At 43.7% G+C, this 20,995-nt stretch overlaps 1 protein-coding gene across 1 annotated transcript in view; it reads left to right on the top strand.

The window, feature by feature from the left end:
- The window catches only part of LOC141147949 (uncharacterized), a 118,380-nt gene that overhangs the window by 77,082 nt on the left and 20,303 nt on the right, over positions 1-20,995 (top strand). The window contains exons 13-18 of the mRNA XM_073635108.1: positions 9,728-9,802; positions 11,141-11,400; positions 19,093-19,557; positions 20,126-20,221; positions 20,613-20,846; positions 20,941-20,963. Of these exons, the coding sequence (XP_073491209.1) occupies positions 9,728-9,802; positions 11,141-11,400; positions 19,093-19,557; positions 20,126-20,221; positions 20,613-20,846; positions 20,941-20,963 (1,153 nt within the window). The remainder of the gene's footprint in view (positions 1-9,727; positions 9,803-11,140; positions 11,401-19,092; positions 19,558-20,125; positions 20,222-20,612; positions 20,847-20,940; positions 20,964-20,995) is intronic.

Below are 20,995 nucleotides of genomic sequence, written 5' to 3'. Positions count from 1 at the left end.
TGCACTACAGTCCATTTAACATGGTTTCCTATGGAACACGTTCTGTAGCGCAAATCTGCAAAATGCACTAAAAATGCATAGGTGTGAATAAGGCCTTAGTATTGCTGTAATCCTTTTTGTTCTTTAGAATGACTTCACTGAGCATGCCCAGATCTCCCCTGATTTACAGCACTCTCTGTGTACTTGTCTGTCTATAATCAGGACTTCCTACACTGAAATCCCACAAGACTGCATAATCACTCAGAGCTTCCTACTACACCCCATGTGACATCACATGGAGTGTGTACTTGGGCATGGGACAGCATTACTGCAGTCTTATCAGCTGAAGTTGATAAAACTGACATAGGCAAACATTAGATAATCAGCACAAGTAAATACTATGAAATAAATCAAGTCCCTATGAGCAGGGAAGCAGGGTTGCCATAGAAACGGATTGAGGAGGCGGCTTGGTTAACAGTACAGGAAGTGCTCAGTGTAAGGGTGGAAATACTCTACTGTGGACTCAGAAAACAATACTTAAGATGGCGCTGCCTTACCCCTGGAAACAAGTTTTTTAAAGTTTCTTTAAGCAGTAAGTAATATGCGATTTGGGCTGGGTTACAGTGGCTATAGTTTGATTTATTATTATGGATAAAATGAAAAGCAGCATCAGAGTGGGAGAGTTTACTTCCTCTTTAACATATACAGTCTTTGTTATTCCATTTGTAATAAAAAGTTCATATTTTAAAGCAAATTTTAGCTTGCTGAATAAGCTGTACTTTTTATTTCAAGTATAATACTTTTATGTACACTGCATGTTACCTTCCCAGTGTAACAAAATGACTTTGTAAAACTACTCCCAGTCTGAATTAAAAAAAAGTTTGGGGTTTTATGTTTTTTCTTGGTGGCTTAAAAATTTAATGAAAATTTTACATCTCCAACTTTACATCTTCCCACTCCTACTGACAGCCACCATCACTGACTGTTGTTTTTTTTTTTTAGCATTCTCTCCCTGCAGATTAGTCTGCTTAGAAGTTCCCTTGAGTCCATTAAATTATTCTGCTGTTTCGTTTTCCCCCATGAGGCCTCTGAAACGCATTGGTTGTCCTTTGCCCTGCTTGTTGTAACCATTTTCAACAATAAAAACTTTGACTCCTAAGGATTTTTCATTTGGATCTTTGACCTATTACTCTGGTTTTGGTTGACTGTGTGAATTTTAACAAAATCGTGGTCTGCATAGCTACAACCTTTATGAAAGCATTCCTGAGATGTGTGTGGTGGTTGTCTTCAGACTGTGTTGCCATCTCTGCTTGGTGTTGCAAAGTTCCACTAACCTTCAGTGGGTGGTGTGACCTGTGGCGGTGGGTTTCCTGTAAACCTCGGTGTCCAAATAACCCCCAAGCTCTGTCGTAGTTTACCCCACCCCAACCCTTGACACCCAAGAGTCGGGCAAGCTCTTACAACATGCTGTTTTTGTTGAGTTCCCATCCTCTTTTTTTTTTTTTTTCCCGGGTGAGGAAGAGATTCACTGGTCCAATGTCCTGCCGACCACTGTTATTCCCATAGTGATGGATGACTTCCATGGACGTAATTCAGGCTATTAACCAGATCTTCCCATACTTGCATGTCAAAATGTAAAGTTTCTTGTACTTGATTAGTGGCTGGGATGTGCCCCAGACGTAGTCTAAGGTTGAGGATTCTCTATTTAAATCTAGTGTCTTATGTTTGGTCACACATGTCTGCTCTGTGATAAAGATCTTCTAGTCATTGTCCTTTATTTCAAGGCTCTACTTTTAAAGGATAAGTTCACTTTAAAAATGCTTTTTTGTGTGATTTTTATTTTTTTATTTTTTGTTTTTTTTGAGCCTGTAAAGCATTTCACCAGTGATAAGCAGATCCCTGGTGCCATACATGTCTCCTGCAGATCTGTCAGTGTATCTGTTTGGTCATACATCCTGTACAGCAGGGCTTGACAAATTTTTGCTTTTTATTTAGAAGCCAACTAAAAAAGTTAAAGGCCATTTTTTATTTTTTTTTATTTTTAACCTTTTGCTTACTGTACTTTAACCCCCTTCCTGCCCAGGCCAATTTTCAGCGTTTAGCGCTGTCACACTTTCAATGACAAATTGCGCAATCATGCTACACTGTACCCATATGAACTTTTTTTTAAAAAAATTTGTAGACAGGGCTTTCTTCTGGTTGTATTTAACCGGTTCAATACCGGGCATTTTCACTCCCTTCCCAGACCAATTTTTAGTTTTCAGCGCTGTCGCACTTTAAACAACAATTGCGCGGTCGTGCAAAGTTGTACCCAAACAAAATTGACGTCCTTTTTTTCCCCACAAATAGAGCTTTCTTTCGGTGGTATGTGATCACCTCTGCGGTTTTTATTTTTTGCGCTATAAACAAAAGAACAGCGACAATTTTGAAAAAAACACAAAATATCCCAATTTAAAAAAAAACAAAAAAAAACACAAATTTTTTTCCTCAGTTTCGGCCGATACGTATTCTTCTACATATTTTTGGTAAAAAAAATCACAATAAGCGTATATTGATTGGTTTGCGCAAAAGTTATAGCGTCTGCAAAATACGGGATAGATTTATGGCATTTAAAAAAAAAAAAATATATATTTTTTTTTTACTAGTAATAGCGGCGATCGTGATTTTTATTTATTATTTTTCATGTCTGCGAGATGGCGGACACATCGGGCACTTTTGACACATTTTTGGGACCATTCACATTTATACAGCGATCAATGCTATAAAATTGCATTGATTACTGTGTAAATGTGACAGGCAGTGAAGGGGTTAACCACTAGGGGGACACAAGGGGTTAAATATGTTTCCTAAGGGAGTGTTTCTAACTGTAGGGGGCGGGGACGTACAAGGGGAGGAGACCGATCGGTGTTCCCCTGTACTGGGAACACAGATCGCTCTCCTCTCACCTGACAGGACGTGGATCTGTGTGTTTACACACAGACCCACGGCTCGGTTAACGGGCAATCGCGGGTGCCCGGCGGACATCGCGGCCGCCGGGCACACGCACCGGGTCCTGAGCAACGCGGCGGGCGTGCGCGCCCCCGCCACCTAGACGGCCGGGAAGCCCAGGCCGTCATATGACGTCCACCCAGGATGGGAGATCCCATCTGTGGACGTCATATTACTATGGCCGGGTACTGAAGTGGTTAAAATGTAACGTCAGTCATTTGTGGGTTTTTTCATTTTTCCATCTATTAAATATTCTGCCCTTTGTTTTTAACTTTGGATAGTAAAACTTTTTTTTGGGGTGTAATTGGAAGAATGCGTATGCCGTGTGTAAGAAATAACCTGTTATGACAATTTTGTGGATAAAAAAAAAAAAAAAATCTTAATTTTGCAAAGAATTGTGTGAAAAAATTGGCAACTTAAAACAACTCGCCATGCCTCTTACTAAATACCTTGGACTGTCTACTTTCCAAAAAGGGGTAATTTGGGCGGCTTTTGTACTTAAGAAATGAGATAGGCCATCAGTATATCGGATGTGATCAATTTTCAGTGATTGCCACCATAGCTTGTGGACTCTCTAACTGTCACACAGACCAAATAATATACACAAATTTTGGTGATTTTTTTTTTTACCAAAGATATGTAGCAGTATAAATTTTGACCAAAATTTATGAAGAAAAATTACTAATTTGTAAAATTTATATCCAAAACGAAGAAAAATTGTGTTTTTTGTAAAAAAAAAAAAAAAAACAAAACTTTTTTTTTCCTTTTTTATAGCGCTAAAAATAAAACCCAAAGGTGATCAAATACCACCAAAACGCTTGATTTGTTTGAAAATAGGACAAAAATGTCATATAGATAGTGTTGAGTAATTGTCATTCAAAGTGAGCGCTGAAAATCGGTCTGGTTAGGAAGGGGGTTTAAGTGCCCAATAGGAAAGTGGTTAAAATAGGTTATGTCGAGACAAAGGTCCAGCAAAGAAAATGTTCTGTCTAGAGGAGTCTACTTTTCAGATGTTTCCCTAAAAACTTGCGGACGTATGTATATAAACATTGTGCCAGCAAGTGGTTAGAACTAAAAGCAAAACTTTTTTTTTTTTTTTTTTGCTTTGTGTCCTCCTTAACCTTAGTGCCGGCCAAATGCGAATATGCCGCCTCTCGGCGGGTGGGCCTTGGCGCCATGTGGTCTCATATTTGCGTGCATTAGTGCAAATTCAGCTGTGTCATGAGCGTGTGCCCCGTGCTCTCCGAAAACAATTATCGGTCACATGATCGTAAGCCCTGCGTCCTAAATACCTTTAATGGGTGGTGCCGGCTCCAGGTGGTTAAGCATATTTTCCCTGTCTTTGGCCTGATGACCGTTTATCACAGAGAGTTGAGGAACAATTTAGATTGTCCCCAGAGCCGGAATAGAGGGAACATCTTCCAGTGGGGACACTAGTTCTTGGGATAACCAGGGATAACCTCATTTTGAAGGAATTTTTACTCACTTCCTGTTTTGGCTATGGGACAGGAAGTGAAGGGAAATATCCCCAATGGGACACAAATGCAAAAACGAGACAAACTTTTGCCTTTAGTTCTACTTAAGTCTCGGGGACCTCTGCAGTTGGTATACAAGTGAAAAGGGATATGACATTGTACGCCATTGTCTCTCTTGCCCATGTACTTTGTTGACAAATTTTTTGGAATTCTGAATATGGTGTTCCGTGTATAGGGTGATGGGACAAGTAGACAGATACTTAGTAATGTTATACTGCATACTTATCAGTTGATTCTTCAGACAATTGGTCTGAGGGGCCCCCTTCCTAGTGTGTTTTAGGTCAGGGCTCGACAAATCCCAGGCGCCAGGTCGCTATGGCGACGAGAAATTGCATCCTGTCACCTGGGCTTTTGTCAGTGGCAGGTGCCTCCAGATGCCATTACAGGGCAGGCTACAGGGTGGGTTTTGGCTGGGAAGGTGGACTGGGCATTGTAGGTCCTCTGGACACGAGAGCACTGCCATCGCGGGGAACGTGATTAACAGCAGCCAGGGATGGAGCGGGAAGAGCAGCGCAGTAGTTGCTGAGCAAGCAGCTAGCAGAGTGCAGTCAAGCTAGGGGATCCCCGGCAGCCCATCTCTGCTGCTGCCCTCCCCCTGGGATTACTGGAGCAGGCCCGGCTGAGGGAGGGAAGAGGAGCAGGCGCACTGGGAGCGGAGCCAAGTGGTGAGCGCATTGCCGCAACCTCCTTCCCTACTCTACAAAGGTGTGCTCCGTGTCTGCTGTAGAGAGGAGAGAAGTACCTGAGCTGTGATGTCTGGGGGGGATTAGGGGATGTGATGTTGGGAAAGGTTCCATCTGCAGTGTCAATGCAGCTGCTGATAAGGAACTCCTCTCCCAGGTATCATCTAATGTGGGGTGTGGAGTTCCTATACCTGTGTTGTCTCCCCCCGGCCGCCGTGTGTTGTCTCCCCCCGATTTAAATTTTTTTAGTAGCTTTTGGGGATGGTGGGGGGGGGGTCGTATTTGAAGCCCTCCCATATCAGGAAAGTTGACCACCACTGTCCCAGAGTATATTTTATCGCATTGAATACAAACCCCTTTGTTGGCCTCCTTGGGTTGGGGGGGGGGTGTGCTTATTTTGTCTTTTTCTTTCTTTCTTTTTTTTTTTTTTGTGTGTTTTCAAATTTTAGCTTTTCCTGTTTTTGTACTATATGTATACTGTCTTTTGCTTTACTAGCAGGCATTTCTTACCTTCGTTTATGCAGTTTTCTTTCCTTCCACAAGCGGAAGAAAAGCAAATCACTCGATTCCCCATCAACACAGTATTAATGGGGGGAGGGGAATCCCTCCCACAGCTCTGTTGTGTTCTGATGGTGGCCGGCAGTGATCTTAAGAAGGGGGAAAAAAAAAAAAATCGGTCTGGTTGTACTATAGTCGATCGATGGATCAACATCAGTACAACCAGCCCACCCATGATTGCATTCTATCTCAGGCCGGTCTCTGCTGAACCTGCTGACATTTAATCCATCTATGGCCGGCTTTACAGTGTTAACTGAGAGAAGACATCTTTGGTACACGTCTCCCTTTTCATGCCAGCTGGCTCTCATGGAAACTGCAGACTGAGCTGTTCCAATTAGGAGCTCGTTCACCTGTTTGACAGAATTCATTGTTCTGGATGAATATTTATGAACAGGCTTTTTCTGACCGAGGCGCAGATAAAGTACACGGGTGGAAAAAAAAAGTAAAAAATTCTGCCTACTGGCTTAAAAGAATGCTTGTTTTTGAAAATGTTCCACCTAATTAACCATATTAAATACATTTTGTTTTTTAATCGGGACTATAATATTTAACACTTTAGCGCCAACCTACGCACATTTGCGGCCTCGGCTTTCAGGGGTTATGCCAGGGTGATGGCTGCATGTAAGTCACGCCCGCATATGGACACGGTGTGAAAATCACACATGTCAGGTATCGCCGCAATCGTTGCAGAGAGCAATAATTTTAGCGCTAGACCACCTCTGTAACTCTAACCTGGTAACCGTTAAATTTTTTTAAAGCGCTGTCTATGGAGATTACCGTAGTTTGCCGCCATTCCACGAGTGGGCGCAATTTCAAAGCATGACATGTTAGGTATCCATTTACCCGGCGTAACATCTTTCACATTATTCAAAAAAATTGGGCTGACTACGGTTTAGTTTCTTTATTCATGAAAGTGTATTTTTTTCCCAAAAATATTGGAGTTTTTGGGACTTTAAATGAGGCGCATGGGGAATGCGCCTCCATCCCTAATTCAGAGAAAAAAGGAAGGGAGTTTGGGACTTTAAATGAGGCCCACGGACATCAGGAGGTAAAGGAAAAATGTTATTTATTGGTCATGAAGTCTGTATCAAAGCATATCACAATTATAGACTGCATGTAAAAGAAGGACATTGTAATAAATGTCATTCAATATACCTACGCACATATGTGTGAGCGCATGCAATAAGCATCAAGAATACATCAATATGTCAAACTAGAGGTCACATGATAGTCACAAGTGATCAATGGATACATACAATAATAAAAGATATATATACACATAAAAGCAGCATAGGACAGTAGTCGTAAAAATATGTAAACCCGTAATTGATTGAAGAAAGATGTTCTGAGTTGATAGTATGATATGAGCATGTATCTGCGTAACAAAATGCCCGACGCGTTTCGTGTAGACCACTCATCAGGGGCACAGTGCTCAAACATATCTATGGGGTATAGTAGAGTAAACAATCTATATGCAACCAATAGTAGCCGGGGGAAGCAAACATGCACCCCAGAGTACTTACATAAAATCATTGCAGAGGAAGTGTGGTGATGATGGAGCCAAGGCCATATTAGTAGTCCGTACCGGGAGCTGAGGTGACCGAAACATGCACTGGCGGGGCGCATGCACAGAACCCCCCCCCCACATACACAGAACCCGGAGCACTAGAACTAAGGATGAGACAGTGATCTGCCAGTAAAGACTGCCAAACGGAGTCTGAGAAAAAAGGAAGGTACATGATCAGTAAACCATATTGTACTGATGGGGTGATTAAGAAATATATATGTATCAGATGCGTAGAAACTGAAATTGGAGAAGTCAAAGCAACAAAGGGAAACCCAGCTGGGGATAAAAGAAAACAGGGGAAAAAAGAAAAACAAAAAGAAAAATGTATTGAAAGGATGAGAATTAAAAATAAAATAATATAATATAATATAAAAATTATATTAATAAATGAGTGGAAAATTATAAGTGAAATAAATGATGAAATAGACTAAAAATGAATAAAAGATGAGGGGATGAGTAACATACAATCCCCATGGGATGTGGTATAAATAAAAAAGTAACAAACGCAAACCTAAGTGGTAAATGAAACCAAAGAGACAGGGGGGAAAAAAGGAGGGGAGAAAAAGGAAAAATCGGAAAAGAAATAGTGACTGATTGTGAAAAAAATAATAAATATGTGGATGGGGTAGCTGAGTAGGAGCTTACATGTTTCCCAGGATGTATGCATGTGCTATGGTAAGGTCTGTCATCATCTCTGTGCAGCGCCCAGACTGAGTCGGGAGGGGCCATATATGTACACCCGCCCTAACCACGTGCACGCTAACGGACACCAGCGTCACGCAGGTACGGTATATGCAGGAAAGGGCTCCAGCGTGGGCGAAAGGTGCCGCCCACAAGGGATGCCCACATGACCCCGCTGACCGTCCGAGATGACAAACCTAATATCTGCACGCCGTGACGTCAATTGACATCACCCGTGCAGCAGGATGCGTGGCGCCGATGCGCTGTAAGCGCCCGCCCGCCCCCCGCACACATCCACTCCCCCCGATCCTGATAGGACAGGAGGGAGTGACGGGGGGGAAGGGGGACACATAGAGCGCATCGCAGCTCCCGGAGATCGGACAACAAAGCAGCCCTGGTGATTCAAAAACCACATCATTCCCCAAAAGGGGAAGGTGTGTGTAACAAGTTGTGCTGCCTAATCCCATGGACACACATGGTTGTGTCCATTGAGAGTGTGTATAAACCCGGACAAGGTAAAAAACCTTCCAGGGCTGAAAAAAGAAAAAACCTAGCCTGTGAGTAGCAGGGGAACACTGCTAGCTCTGTCCGTGGACCTCCATCCCTAATTGCGGAAAAATATTGGAGTTTTTGGGACTTTAAATGAGGCGCATGGGGAATGCGCCTCCATCCCTAATTCAGAGAAAAAAGGAAGGGAGTTTGGGACTTTAATTGAGGCCCACGGACATCAGGAGGTGAAGGAAAAATGCTCCGGGTTCTGTGTATGTGGGGGGGGTTCTGTGCATGCGCCCCGCCAGTGCATGTTTCGGTCACCTCAGCTCCCGGTACGGACTACTAATATGGCCTTGGCTCCATCATCACCACACTTCCTCTGCAATGATTTTATGTAAGTACTCTGGGGTGCATGTTTGCTTCCCCCGGCTACTATTGGTTGCATATAGATTAATTGTTTACTCTACTATACCCCATAGATATGTTTGAGCACTGTTCCCCTGATGAGTGGTCTACACGAAACGCGTCGGGCATTTTGTTACGCAGATACATGCTCATATCATACTATCAACTCAGAACATCTTTCTTCAATCAATTACGGGTTTACATATTTTTACGACTACTGTCCTATGCTGCTTTTATGTGTGTGTGTATATATATATATATATCTTTTATTATTGTATGTATCCATTGATCACTTGTGACTATCATGTGACCTCTAGTTTGACATATTGATGTATTCTTGATGCTTATTGCATGCGCTCACACATATGTGCGTAGGTATATTGAATGACATTTATTACAATGTCCTTCTTTTACATGCAGTCTATAATTGTGATATGCTTTGATACAGACTTCATGACCAATAAATAACATTTTTCCTTCACCTCCTGATGTCCGTGGGCCTCATTTAAAGTCCCAAACTCCCTTCCTTTTTTCTTTTTTTTTTTTTTTTTCCCAAAAAAGTGTTTGAAAGAATGCTGGGCAAATAACATGTGACATAAAATATTGCAATTGGCACCATTTTATTCTCTAGAGTCTCTGTTTTAAAAAAAAATAAATAAATGTTTGAGGGTTCTAAGTAATTTTGTAGCAAAATATACAGACTTTAACTTGTAAGCAACTAATGTCAGAAATAGACGTGAAAGGGATAAAATGCAACATGCAAACCTACTGTACCTTTCCATCAAACCATTTATCAGGAGTCCATCCCATTAATACCCATTGTTCTCTTTGTCTTGTAGATGATGCCGAAGTGGTGAAGACCAGAATGAATAAGCGGGCCGGAAGGGAGGAATATTACGTCCATTACGTTGGCTGTAAGTAGAGACTTCAGCACCATCAGACCTATGTTTGCCTCCCCTGTGAGTGTTACTGGGTGGGCAACAGGGATCATACCTTCAGCATTAGTAACGCTCGCTAGGATAGTTTGGGGTGTTGATATGTGACCCCTGTAGCAGCATACCGATTGGCAAAAAGACAGTTGGCCAGGACAGAAAACTGCTATAGCTGGAGAGAATTTTGGAAGATCTCTGCATGTCATAGATGACACTTTCCTGCAGAGAAGACAGTTGGTACCATCACTGCACCCTCTGCTAGCCCAAGATGAGTGATAAAATGGAAAATGAAGTAAAGCTCTCTTCAGTCTTCGGATATCCTTACATTGTCACCGGCACATGCACTGTACATTGTGATAAACAAATTCTTAGAAATGTGGTTTCAAAACATTTTTTGCATGCCTGTTGTAAGAAAAAAAAAAATAGTTTGATCAATTTTTTACAAGTGGTATTTAAAAGCTGTGGAGTGGACATGCTTAACCCCTTGGAGCCAGCGCCTCCCGGCCCTTTAAGGAGTTTAGGATGCCGGCAAGCGGGACAGGGTTTATGACCATGTGAGCACAGTGATTGGCTGTCATGGCAGTCGCATAATTGGAAAGCTCCTGATCGCAAGCAGCGATCGGCAGCTTTCCATTAGCCGCCGGTAACTGTGCAGGGCGCGTGCTCTCCGGACATCTGTATTTGCACTAATGCACACACATACGTCTGCTCACCAGTCAGGCCCACCCACCGTGAGGCCGCATATTTGCGTGCGGGCGGCGCCATGAGGTTAAAGCGGAACGTCAGTGCATCTGAGCACCACAAACTGAAAAAACAAATTCATTTTTATTATTCAAAGCAAATTCTCCCATCCATCCTTGTCTCCATACTTTGTTGTTCGTTGCTCACTTTGAAACCCCCCCCCTTAAACATTTCTGACCGTGGCCATCTTGAGTAAGGGCAGATGATTCATGTAGTATTTACTTCCTGGAATCCATCTGCTCTTACCTCAGGCTTGCAGGCAGGAGGGTGTGCCTAGCTGAGAATCCCCTTCTCCCCTCCTGAAGACACCTAGGATGTATAACTTCATTAGCCAGGGCAAGAAACCAGGAAGTAAATGAAGAAATGTAAATAAAAAATTAAACAAGTAAATGATATACATTCGTGTCCATGTACTAATGCCAGTAGCATAAGGATAAAAACCAGTCAATGTTGATTGAGAAGTTCTGCTTTAACTGATGGCAGCGGGGTGAGATTTATCCCGGTGTTCAGTTTTTGTATCACAAACGGTTGTAGCCTTTTCCTCGTCTCATTTATAAAAATATTTGTTAACTTTTACAGTGAACTGCCGCCAAAATGAGTGGGTGGATAAAACCCGTTTGGTGCTGGTCAAACCAGTTAATGAGGAAGAGGAGGAAGAGGAAGCAGCAAATGAAGAAGATGAAGCAGCAAATGAGGAAGATGAAGCAGCAGATGAAACCAATCAGGAGACCTCTGAAAATGGAAATGAGCCCCAAAATGAGGAGGATGAACCTGAAAAAGAGGCTAAAGAGGAGGAGGAGGATGAGCACCGATCAGAGGATGATGAGCCTCAAGCAAAGGTAATACAAAACACAAATCCAGTCTATCCATCCTGGTATCTGACCACAGCTTGGGATTATTTGATGGTCTTAAAGGGTAACGCCGCTTTTGTTGAGAGAAAAATTTTCCCCTCTGTACATTGCAGGGATTTTAACAAACTTTGTTGCAGATTCCTACCTTTTTGATCTGAAGAAATTGCCCTTTGTGTCCTTGTGCAGAGGAAATCTGTATGGAAGTGATTTTATAATTACCAATCAGGGTAATTAGAAACATGCAGGGCACTGAGGAATGTGGCAGGGTCTGTCCCCCATTTTAGACATGATTTCCCCTTGGGAGTATCTCACCAGAAATTGCATTTTTGTTGCAGGGGATCAAGTCTGATTTGTATCTTAGTGCAGATTTCTGGGACAACCAGTGAGCCAATCACACGCAGGAAATGAAATTTGGGGGGGGGGGGGTGCATTCTGTATACCATCTGTGTACAGAACACCTCCAGGTCTTCATTATTGCATTTTACAGTGAATGACAGCCCTGCAGATTGAAAGGGAAAGGTTATTTTTAATAACATTCAATTATAATTGGATTTGGGTTGTAGTTGTGTACGCTATATTCAATTTTTATGCGCTAATTTTATTTCCCCACGAAAGTGGAGTTGCCCTTTCACCACTTCAATACCGGGCATTTTCACCCCCTTCCTGCCCAGACCAATTTTTAGTTTTCAGCGCTGTCGCACTTTAAATGACAATTGCGCGGTCGTGCGACGCTGTACCCAAACAAAGTTGATGTCCTTTTTTTTTTCCCCCCCCACAAATCGTTTTCTTTTGGTGGTATTTGATCACCTCTGCGGTTTTTATTTTTTGCGCTATAAACAGAAGAGCGACAATTTTGAAGAAAACACAATATTTTTTACTTTTTGCTATAAATATCCCAATTTAGAAAAAAAAATAATACATTTTCCCCAGTTTAGGCTGATACGTATTCTTCTACATATGTTTGATAAAAAAAAAATCGTAATAAACTTATGTTGATTGGTTTGCGCAAAATTTATAGCGTCTACAAAATACGAGATAGATTTATGGCATTTTTTTTTTTTTTACTAGTAATGCTGGCGATTTGCAATTTTTTTCATGACTGTGACATTGCGACGGACAGATCGAACACTTGACACATTTTTGGGACCATTGTCATTTATACAGCGATCAGTGCTAGAAAATTGCACTGATTACTGTGTAAATGTGACTGACAGGGAATGGGTTAACACTAGGGGGGCGATCAAGGGGTTAATTATGTTTCCTAGGGAGTGATTCTAACTGTAGGGGGAGGGGACTCACAAGGGGAGGAGACCGATCGGTGTTCCTCTGTACTGGGAACACACCATCGGTCTTCTCTCACCTGACAGGACGTGGATCTGTGTGTTTACATACACAGATCCACGGTCCTGCTGTGTTCACAGGCAATCGCGGGTGCCCGACGGACATCGCAGCCACCGGGCAAGTGCACCGGGTCCCGAGCAACGCGGCGGGCGGGCCCCCCGGACGGCTGTGAAGCTCAGGACATCGTATGACGCCCGCCCAGGATGGGAGATCCCTCCTGTGGGCATCATATTACTATGGGCTATAGGGGAGTGGTTACGCTTGGTTCTCTAACAAAGATCCATCATCCGTTCAGAGTGGGGTGCCTGGTTCTCTTCTCTGACAAATCTAATATCCTGACTTCTCCTGTGCATTCATAGGCGAAGTTCACTTTTACTCTCTCCCTGTCATAACCAATACTCTAACTGCCTGACATTGGGCTGTCAACATACATGGTATAGGTGCCTTCAACTGTGGCCCCTGAAATTACCAAACTATGCCCTGCATATAATGTTGGGTATAGCGGAGCCCTCCTTTTTTTTTTTTTTTTTTTTTTTTTTTTTTCCCTGTATGGCATGATTTACCATAAGTGCTGCGCAAACAGTTGCCGCTATATAGATCCTGTACAATGATAGGAAATGCTAGAGAAGATTGTCAGACTTGAGACATCCCAGTGTAAATGGTGGTCAGACACTGTGGACTCTCTACTGGAATGGCTTGGAGACTGCAGACACATAGGGGGTTGATTTACTAAACCTGGAGTGTTCAAAATCTGGTGCAGCTGTGCATGGTGGCCAATCAGCTTGTTCAATTAAACTTTGGCAGAAAAAAACCTGGAAGCTGATTGGTTTCTATGCAGCGTTGCACCAGATTTTGCACACTCCACTTTTAGTAAATCAATTGCGTCCAGTGGTATACAATCGTCTTGTTTGAGGTCAGAACTAATACTCTGCTCAGGTTGCAGAAAATTGTGATATCGTTAGATCTTATCACACCTTTGCAATGATGATATTTTGAGTCTCGTTATCAGCGCTAAGCTGAGGAATGATATAAGATGGCCTTAGAGTCTGACATTCAGCCTGATGCATCTGCTCTGACAAGGAGAAAAGACAAGTAAAATAAAGTTATACATAAGATTCAATGCTATTTTCTTTGAATCCTAATCCCTGCCCATAGGAGTGGTCTACCTCTGCCATATAACACTTCCAGAATGAATTTTCAGGTAAGATTGTTGACTGGTCTTTTTAAAGCGGAGTTCCACCCAATAATGGAACTTACGCTTTAAGGGAAGGTGACCCCCTGACACGCCACATTTGCATGTCATTTTTTTTGGGGGGGGGGGGGGGCGGATACTCTCATTTTAGAGGGCTCCAACTCACACTTCCTCCCGGCGCACCGGAAGGGAGATCACCTCTCCCCCCTCCCTCTCGGCAATCATCTGGGACATGTCACAGGTCCCAGATAATTACCCGGCCAGTCACGGAGCGGCTCGCGCATGTGCAGTGCGTGCCTGGCTGTGAAGCCACAGCCGGATGCCCACAGTAACAAAGTCGGCGCCGCAGAGAGGAGGGGGAGATGAGCGGGGCTCTTTTTTTTTTTTTTTTCCCCTCTTTCGCGGAACTCAGCTTTTAGTAAGGAACTTCTGCAAGGTAGTCTGTGAAGTCGTGTGGTGTGTTTTTTTTTTTTTTTTTTTGTCTTCACATCATGGTGCAGCAAGGTCAGTTTTTCTGCAAACAGTATGCAACTGCTCAAATAACACAAATTGTTCTGTGTCCTGTTCACACCACAACCACACAGTCCGCTTGAAAACTGATGTCTCTACAAGCGAAATCTGCGTGTTTTTTAATCAGTTTTCATGCACATATGGTATGAATAAGCTTAGTCTCTCTACTCGTACTTGCCCTCCAGTGAAGTATCTTGGTAATGTTAGGGCCTTTTCACACAAGCTGTCTGATCAGGTCCGCCTGTCAGTTTTTCAGGCGGATCTGATAGGACCCGCCGTTCACCCTTATGGTGCCATGGATGTCAGCGGTGACATGTCTGACACCCGCTGCTATCCCCCCAATCCTGTCTGCCAAATCCAGACCGATGGTGGTCCTATTTTTTCGGATCGAAAGAAAACGGACAGGCTGTCCGTTTATCATCCGATTTCCCCATAGAGGAGAGCGGGACTCTGTCACCACTCTGCCCAGTGAGTGAAGACGGACCTGTCATCCACCTGCTTAGCAGAGCGATCCCCCTGCTGAGAAAGTGAAGTCCTTCAAACTGAGGCGTCCGTGTAAAAGGGGCCCTAACATTATTCCAATTCTTCTGATGTGCAACTTTTATTCGAAGGAAGTAAATTCTATAATCATTTTAAGGCCTCATGCACAATGGTTTCTTGTAAATGCTGTTTATCCTTACAGGAGAAAATCAGCGTTATAAACTCTCCTAAGCTGCATTTATTTTTCAAACCAGTTTAGCAGAGTTTGGTGTTTGGGAGTTTAATTAGCCAGAATTTTGGCAATTGAAATGAATAAACTCTGACATGCTAAACAAGCCTAACGTTTAGATACATGTAGTGTGTGTTTTTTTTGTTTTTTTTTTTTATGCCCCAAGGCTCCTTTTCTGAATGCAATACTTCTGCGTCAGGATAGGAGCTTTGTCTGCCTCTAAACTCTGCTGCTCCTGTCCCCTGGTCTGGCCTAATGCCCACTGCTGCTCCTGTCCCCTGGTCTGGCCTAATGCCCACTGCTGCTCCTGTCCCCTGGTCTGGCCTAATGCCCACTGCTGCTCCTGTCCCCTGGTCTGGCCTAATGCCCACTGCTGCTCCTGTCCCCTGGTCTGGCCTAATGCCCACTGCTGCTCCTGTCCCCTGGTCTGGCCTAATGCCCACTGCTGCTCCTGTCCCCTGGTCTGGCCTAATGCCCACTGCTGCTCCTGTCCCCTGGTCTGGCCTAATGCCCACTGCTGCTCCTGTCCCCTGGTCTGGCCTAATGCCCACTGCTGCTCCTGTCCCCTGGTCTGGCCTAATGCCCACTGCTGCTTCTGTCCCCTGGTCTGGCCTAATGCCCACTGCTGCTCCAAAAAACATATGTTTAGGAGTTTTGGCTTTTTTTTTTTTTTTTTCTTTGCCAAAGCCCTCCGCTCAATTAAAGCCTCTGTCCATGTATACACAGGCTTTTACCAGCGTTCAGGAGCAGCAGAGTTTAGAGGTAGTCAAAGCTCCTCTTCTGACGCAGAAGAATCGCATTCAGGAGAGGAACTTTTGGGCATAAAAACACTAGACGCATTCAGCACTTAAGCATTTATTCATTTCAATAGCCCCCTAAGGGCTCATGCACACCATCTCAAAGAAGCAGCTCCTCCAGGCTTTTGAGCTTTTTTTTTTTTTTTGCTGCCTGGAAACTCCCCTCCATGTTAGTGGAAATGTGTCCATGCACACTGGGTTTTTCAGGAGTTTACAGACATATGCTCTTACAGCCAGAAAAACCCACCAAACTCAAGTTTTTGAGAGGAACTTTCGAAAAGACGCCTAAGTGCCCAAAAAATGCGCAAAACTCAAAAATTGAGGAAAAATGAGCTGAGGGGAGGGTTTGTGGAAAAAATGCTTATGCTCAATAAACGTGCAAAAAAGCACAAGCTTTTAGGCAGAGAATAAAAGCTCAAATGCCTGTGAAAGCAGCTTTTGTTTTTTTGCTCCTGCAGTGTGCATGGACCCCCATAGGCTTTTAGGCCTCATGCACACGAGATGCTGTTAAACGCGCATTCAGAGGCAGTTGGACACTTTTTTTCAACTGCCCCTGAACTCATTCAATGTTATCCTATGTGTCCATGTACACATTCTCGTTTTTAGGCAATTGCGTTTAACCTCGTTTTTCCAGACGCCAAACGCGGCTAAATGTCGGTACCGTGTTTAGCCACGTTTGCGTTTTTAAGTGTTTTTAAAGGAACCCTATTTTTTGGACCAGAAAACACAGAAATATGATGGTAAACTGCAGCAGAGAATGACATTTTGCGACCCGAGTTTGAGGCCCCATATCTCGGGGCCACTTGGTACTAGGAACCCCAAATTTGGTGTGCAAACACAGTGGAACTAACACTACAACATATCCAAGTGGCCTTGAGATACGGGGCCCCAAAGTCGGGTCGCAAAATGTCAAGCACTTCTCTGCAGCAGAGAATGACATTTTGTGACCCTACTTTGTGGGGGCCCATATCTCAGGGCCACTTGATGCTAGGAACCCCAGCTTTGGATATGTCCACTGTGTTTTCACACAAAATTTGGGATTCCTAGCACCAAGTGGCCCTGAGATATGGGGCCCCAAACTCAGGTCGGAAACTGTCAATCTCTGCTGCAGAAGTGCTGGACATTTTGAGACCCGACTGGGGTTCCTAGCACCAAGTGGCCCCGAGATAAAATGTCATTCTCTGCTCTGCAGACGTTTCTAGACGCAAACGCAGCAAAACGGGCGTTTCTAAACGCCGGTTTCAGCTTTTAAAAACATGTGTTCAGCAGAGTTTGCACCGGCGTCTCGTGTGCATGAAGCCTAAGGGCTCTTTCACATGGGACGGATCCATGATGATCCGCCCTGTGAACATCTGCTTGCTCAGCAGGGATCGGCACAGCAGTAAGATGACAGGTCTGTCTCTGCACACTGTGCAGCGACGGACCTGTCAGAGTGCCTCTCTCTCCTATGGGGGATCGGATGATGACGGACCGTAGAGTCCGTCGTCACCCCATCCGATCCGAAAACGGATGGAAAAATAGGTTTTTCCTCTGCTACACTTTTTCGGATCGGAGCGGGTCGGATGTCAGCGGACACGTCTTCGCTGACATCTGGCGCTCCATAGAGATCTATGGGGGGTCCGTTCAGGTCCGCCTAAAAAACTGACAGGCGGACCTGAACGGATCGTTCGTTCGTCTGAAAGAGGCCTAAGTGAGGAGTTCAGGAGCTTTGTAAAAAAAAGCCAAAAGCTTATAAATGTGAGGTTAGGAGCAGAAGTGTGCATGAGGCTTTATTTCTGAGACACTAAAAAACAAAATGAAAGTAAACGATGCCATGGAATTAGATAAAGCCAAGGACGATCAAACTCCACTTTGTCTAGTTCCTGATCGTTTGTTACATTCCACTTTCTACATAAGATAAGAAAGCGAGTGATGTGAGATGTTAATCAGCAAATTAGAAGTTGTGAAATCTTGAGAAGGGAGGGGGGGGGGGAGAACATTCCAGCATTCCCTCTGTGTATGAGATAGTCAGCGCAGAACCGTTATACAAATAGATGTTTGTGCTGAAAAGAGCAATATACTGAAATGTCTTTGTCCCCAGTTTTATCTGTGTAAGGTTTTGTATTTTTTTGGGGTTTTTTTTATTTTGTTTTTTTTTTTTTTTTTTTTTTTTTATCAAACTTTCACTGCAGAGGCCTGTTGCAATTTGCACGTACTCGTGCATTCCACTCGCTTCCCATTTTTGGCCTCTTTCACATGAACTATCCGTTCAGGTCCGCCTGTCAGTTTTTTAGGCGGACCCTCCATAGACCTCTATGGACCGTCGGATGTCAGCGGTGACATGTCCGCTGACATCCGACCCGCTCCGATCGGAAAAAGTGTAACGGAGGAAAAACCTACTTTTCCAACCGTTTTCGGATTGGGTGACGACTGTCTCTACGGTCCGTCGTCATCCGATTCCCCCATAGAGGAGCGTCATCCGATCCCCCAGTGTGCAGCGACAGACCTGTCATCTGCCTGCTCGGCGGGGATCCACGGATCCACATGGTCAACCACACTAGCTTGGCATCTATACCGCCAATCAAAACAAAGTGCTGCATGCATTGTGTCCCCTGAGGATTATAGTGAGATTACTTTAACAAAGTCTACCTGGCTGTAGATTGAACCAGCAAGGTTATTTTTAAATAAAGTGAATCTTTAGTCCGAAAATGAAGTCCTGCTAGATGACTTCAGGCTGGCCCCTTTTTCAGGTATAGCTATGTACAGCTTTAAAACTAAGTACCTATACTGTTTAAGATCCAGTAATACGGTCTCACCCTGCTCTGCACATGCTCAGTTGCTCTCCAGTTTTCAGCACTGTGCCTGAAATCGCAGCCACTAGAGGCCGATCTTTTGACGGTCTAAAGATTTACTGCTGCTCACAGGGGCTATGGGCTTCAGCAAAATGGCGGCCTCCTTTAAAAACAAACGGGAACAATGCTGTTGCAGCACATTAATTTTGATAGCATAATTCTTGGGGAATGTATGTCCCTTGCTAAAGGACATTATTTTTTAATCAAGTTGTTATGGGTAATGTTTTCACTTTTACCCTGGATTACAAAAAGGCTTGTATATCGCATATAACCCTTGTCATTCTCTTCTTCCTCTCCTAGAAAATCAGAGTGGAGGTCCACGAAGCTCCAGCGAACAGTTCTGTCGTGGCCTCTGACGATTTTGCTGAGGAGTTGACCTGTCTACTGTGCAAAGAGCTCTTTAAGGACCCCGTCGTGGTGGAATGTGGCCACAACTTCTGCCGCAACTGTATCGACAAGGCCTGGGAGGGTCAGGATTCCTTTACGTGCCCCGACTGTAAGGAAGTCATAACTGAGAAGAGATACACTAGCAACCGAGCCCTGGCCAACCTGGTGAAGAAGACTGCTGGGACTCCAGCAACAACTCCGGCAAAGACCATAGTGAAGGAGAAGGTTCCACCTCCTGAGAACTGTCATGTGCACGAGGAGAGGCTGAAACTTTTCTGTAAAGATGATGGAGACTTAGGATGTGTTATCTGTCGAGAGTCTCTGAAACATGCCAACCACAACTTCCTTCCCATCCTGGATGCAATGGGTGTGTACAAGGTAAGATGTATTCTGAGTACTAATAATCTTTACTATATGGCCAAAAGTTTGTGAACCCTGGTCCCTAACCATCAATCTTTGGGCTCAACCATGGGCCGTAATATACAATTTTCATCACCCTTTAAAGGCTTTAATGGGTGGGTCAACTCTTCTATGAAGGCTTTCCACAAGTCTTTGGATTTCTTTAGGAAAGAACATTTGTGAGGTCCAGGTATTGAATGAGAAGACCTGGATGGCAATCAGCATATCTCAATGGGGTTGAAATCATTGCTCTGTGCAGGCCACTCACGTTCCCCTACATCAAATCAGATTTTTTATGGAGCAGAGTTTGTGCACATGGATGCAATCAGGCTGGAACGGGAAAGACCCTTCCTCCAAGGTTGTCTGAAATGTTTTTGTATGGTGTAGCATTAACTGTACCCTTCACTGGGAAACACCTGAGCTCAGTCATTTGGAGGGGTGTCCACATACTTTTGGCTATGTATTGTTTTGAGTTGGTCAGGTTTGATAGGTGTACTATGGTTGGGTGGGTAACCTGTTTAACTTGTTAACATTTTGTTCTCTACAGACAGAGCTGTCTTCTATGGTAACTCCCCTGGAAGAAGCCTTGAAGGTGGCTGAAAAGATGGCTAAGCAGCAAAACGAAAAGATTGACAAACACAGAGTAAGTAAAGGACACCCTGGCATCTTGTGTGTGTATATAGGTAGAAGTCAGGCATACGCGCCTATAAGATGGCAAAATTTCAACTTTAACCACCAAGTTCACCACCTTCCTGCCCAGGCCAATTTTCATCATTGGATACAGATAATCGCATGATAAAGAGCCTATGTCATAGCGCATCACCGATCGTGGTAAAGAGCCTATCGCTAAGAATGGGAGGACTTCATGATATCCTCCCAGAACGAGAGTGCTCCCGCCCGTCCATTTCACTATACTGCGGGTGGGAAGCAGTGAAATACCATTAGGCATGCATAATGCAGGCTCCTAGCCAGTCCCGTGTTTTTTTTTTTTTTTTTTTTTTTTTCTGAACTGTAACACTTCTTGCCCTTCACAGAACAACATGAAGGAGTACCGGGAGCACATTGAGGCTGAATTTGTGAAGCTGCACAATTTCCTGAAGGAGCGAGAGGAGAAACTGCTGGGGAAACTCCAGACAGAGGGTGAAAGTCTGCTGTCAGAAATGGAGGAAAATATCGCCAAGATACAGGAGAATATTGACAGCATCAAAGAGAGCATTGCTATAGCCAGCGAAAAAATGAACGACGAAGACTCCATTTCTTTCTTGACCGTAAGTGTTGCAGCCACTTTGAATTGGAATGTTCATTTGTTCTCTTTTTGGATCTAACGTGATTTTTTTTTATTTTTCTTTTGCTCCCCCACAGGATATCAAATCCTTCATTAAGAAGTAAGTGTGTTTTTTTTTTTTTTTTTTTTTTT

This window comes from Aquarana catesbeiana, linkage group LG06 (genome assembly GCF_042186555.1).
Source record: "Aquarana catesbeiana isolate 2022-GZ linkage group LG06, ASM4218655v1, whole genome shotgun sequence".
NCBI lineage: Eukaryota > Metazoa > Chordata > Amphibia > Anura > Ranidae > Aquarana > Aquarana catesbeiana.
Note: the sequence above shows the minus strand (reverse complement) of the source record. Positions and strands in the feature narration are given on the sequence as shown.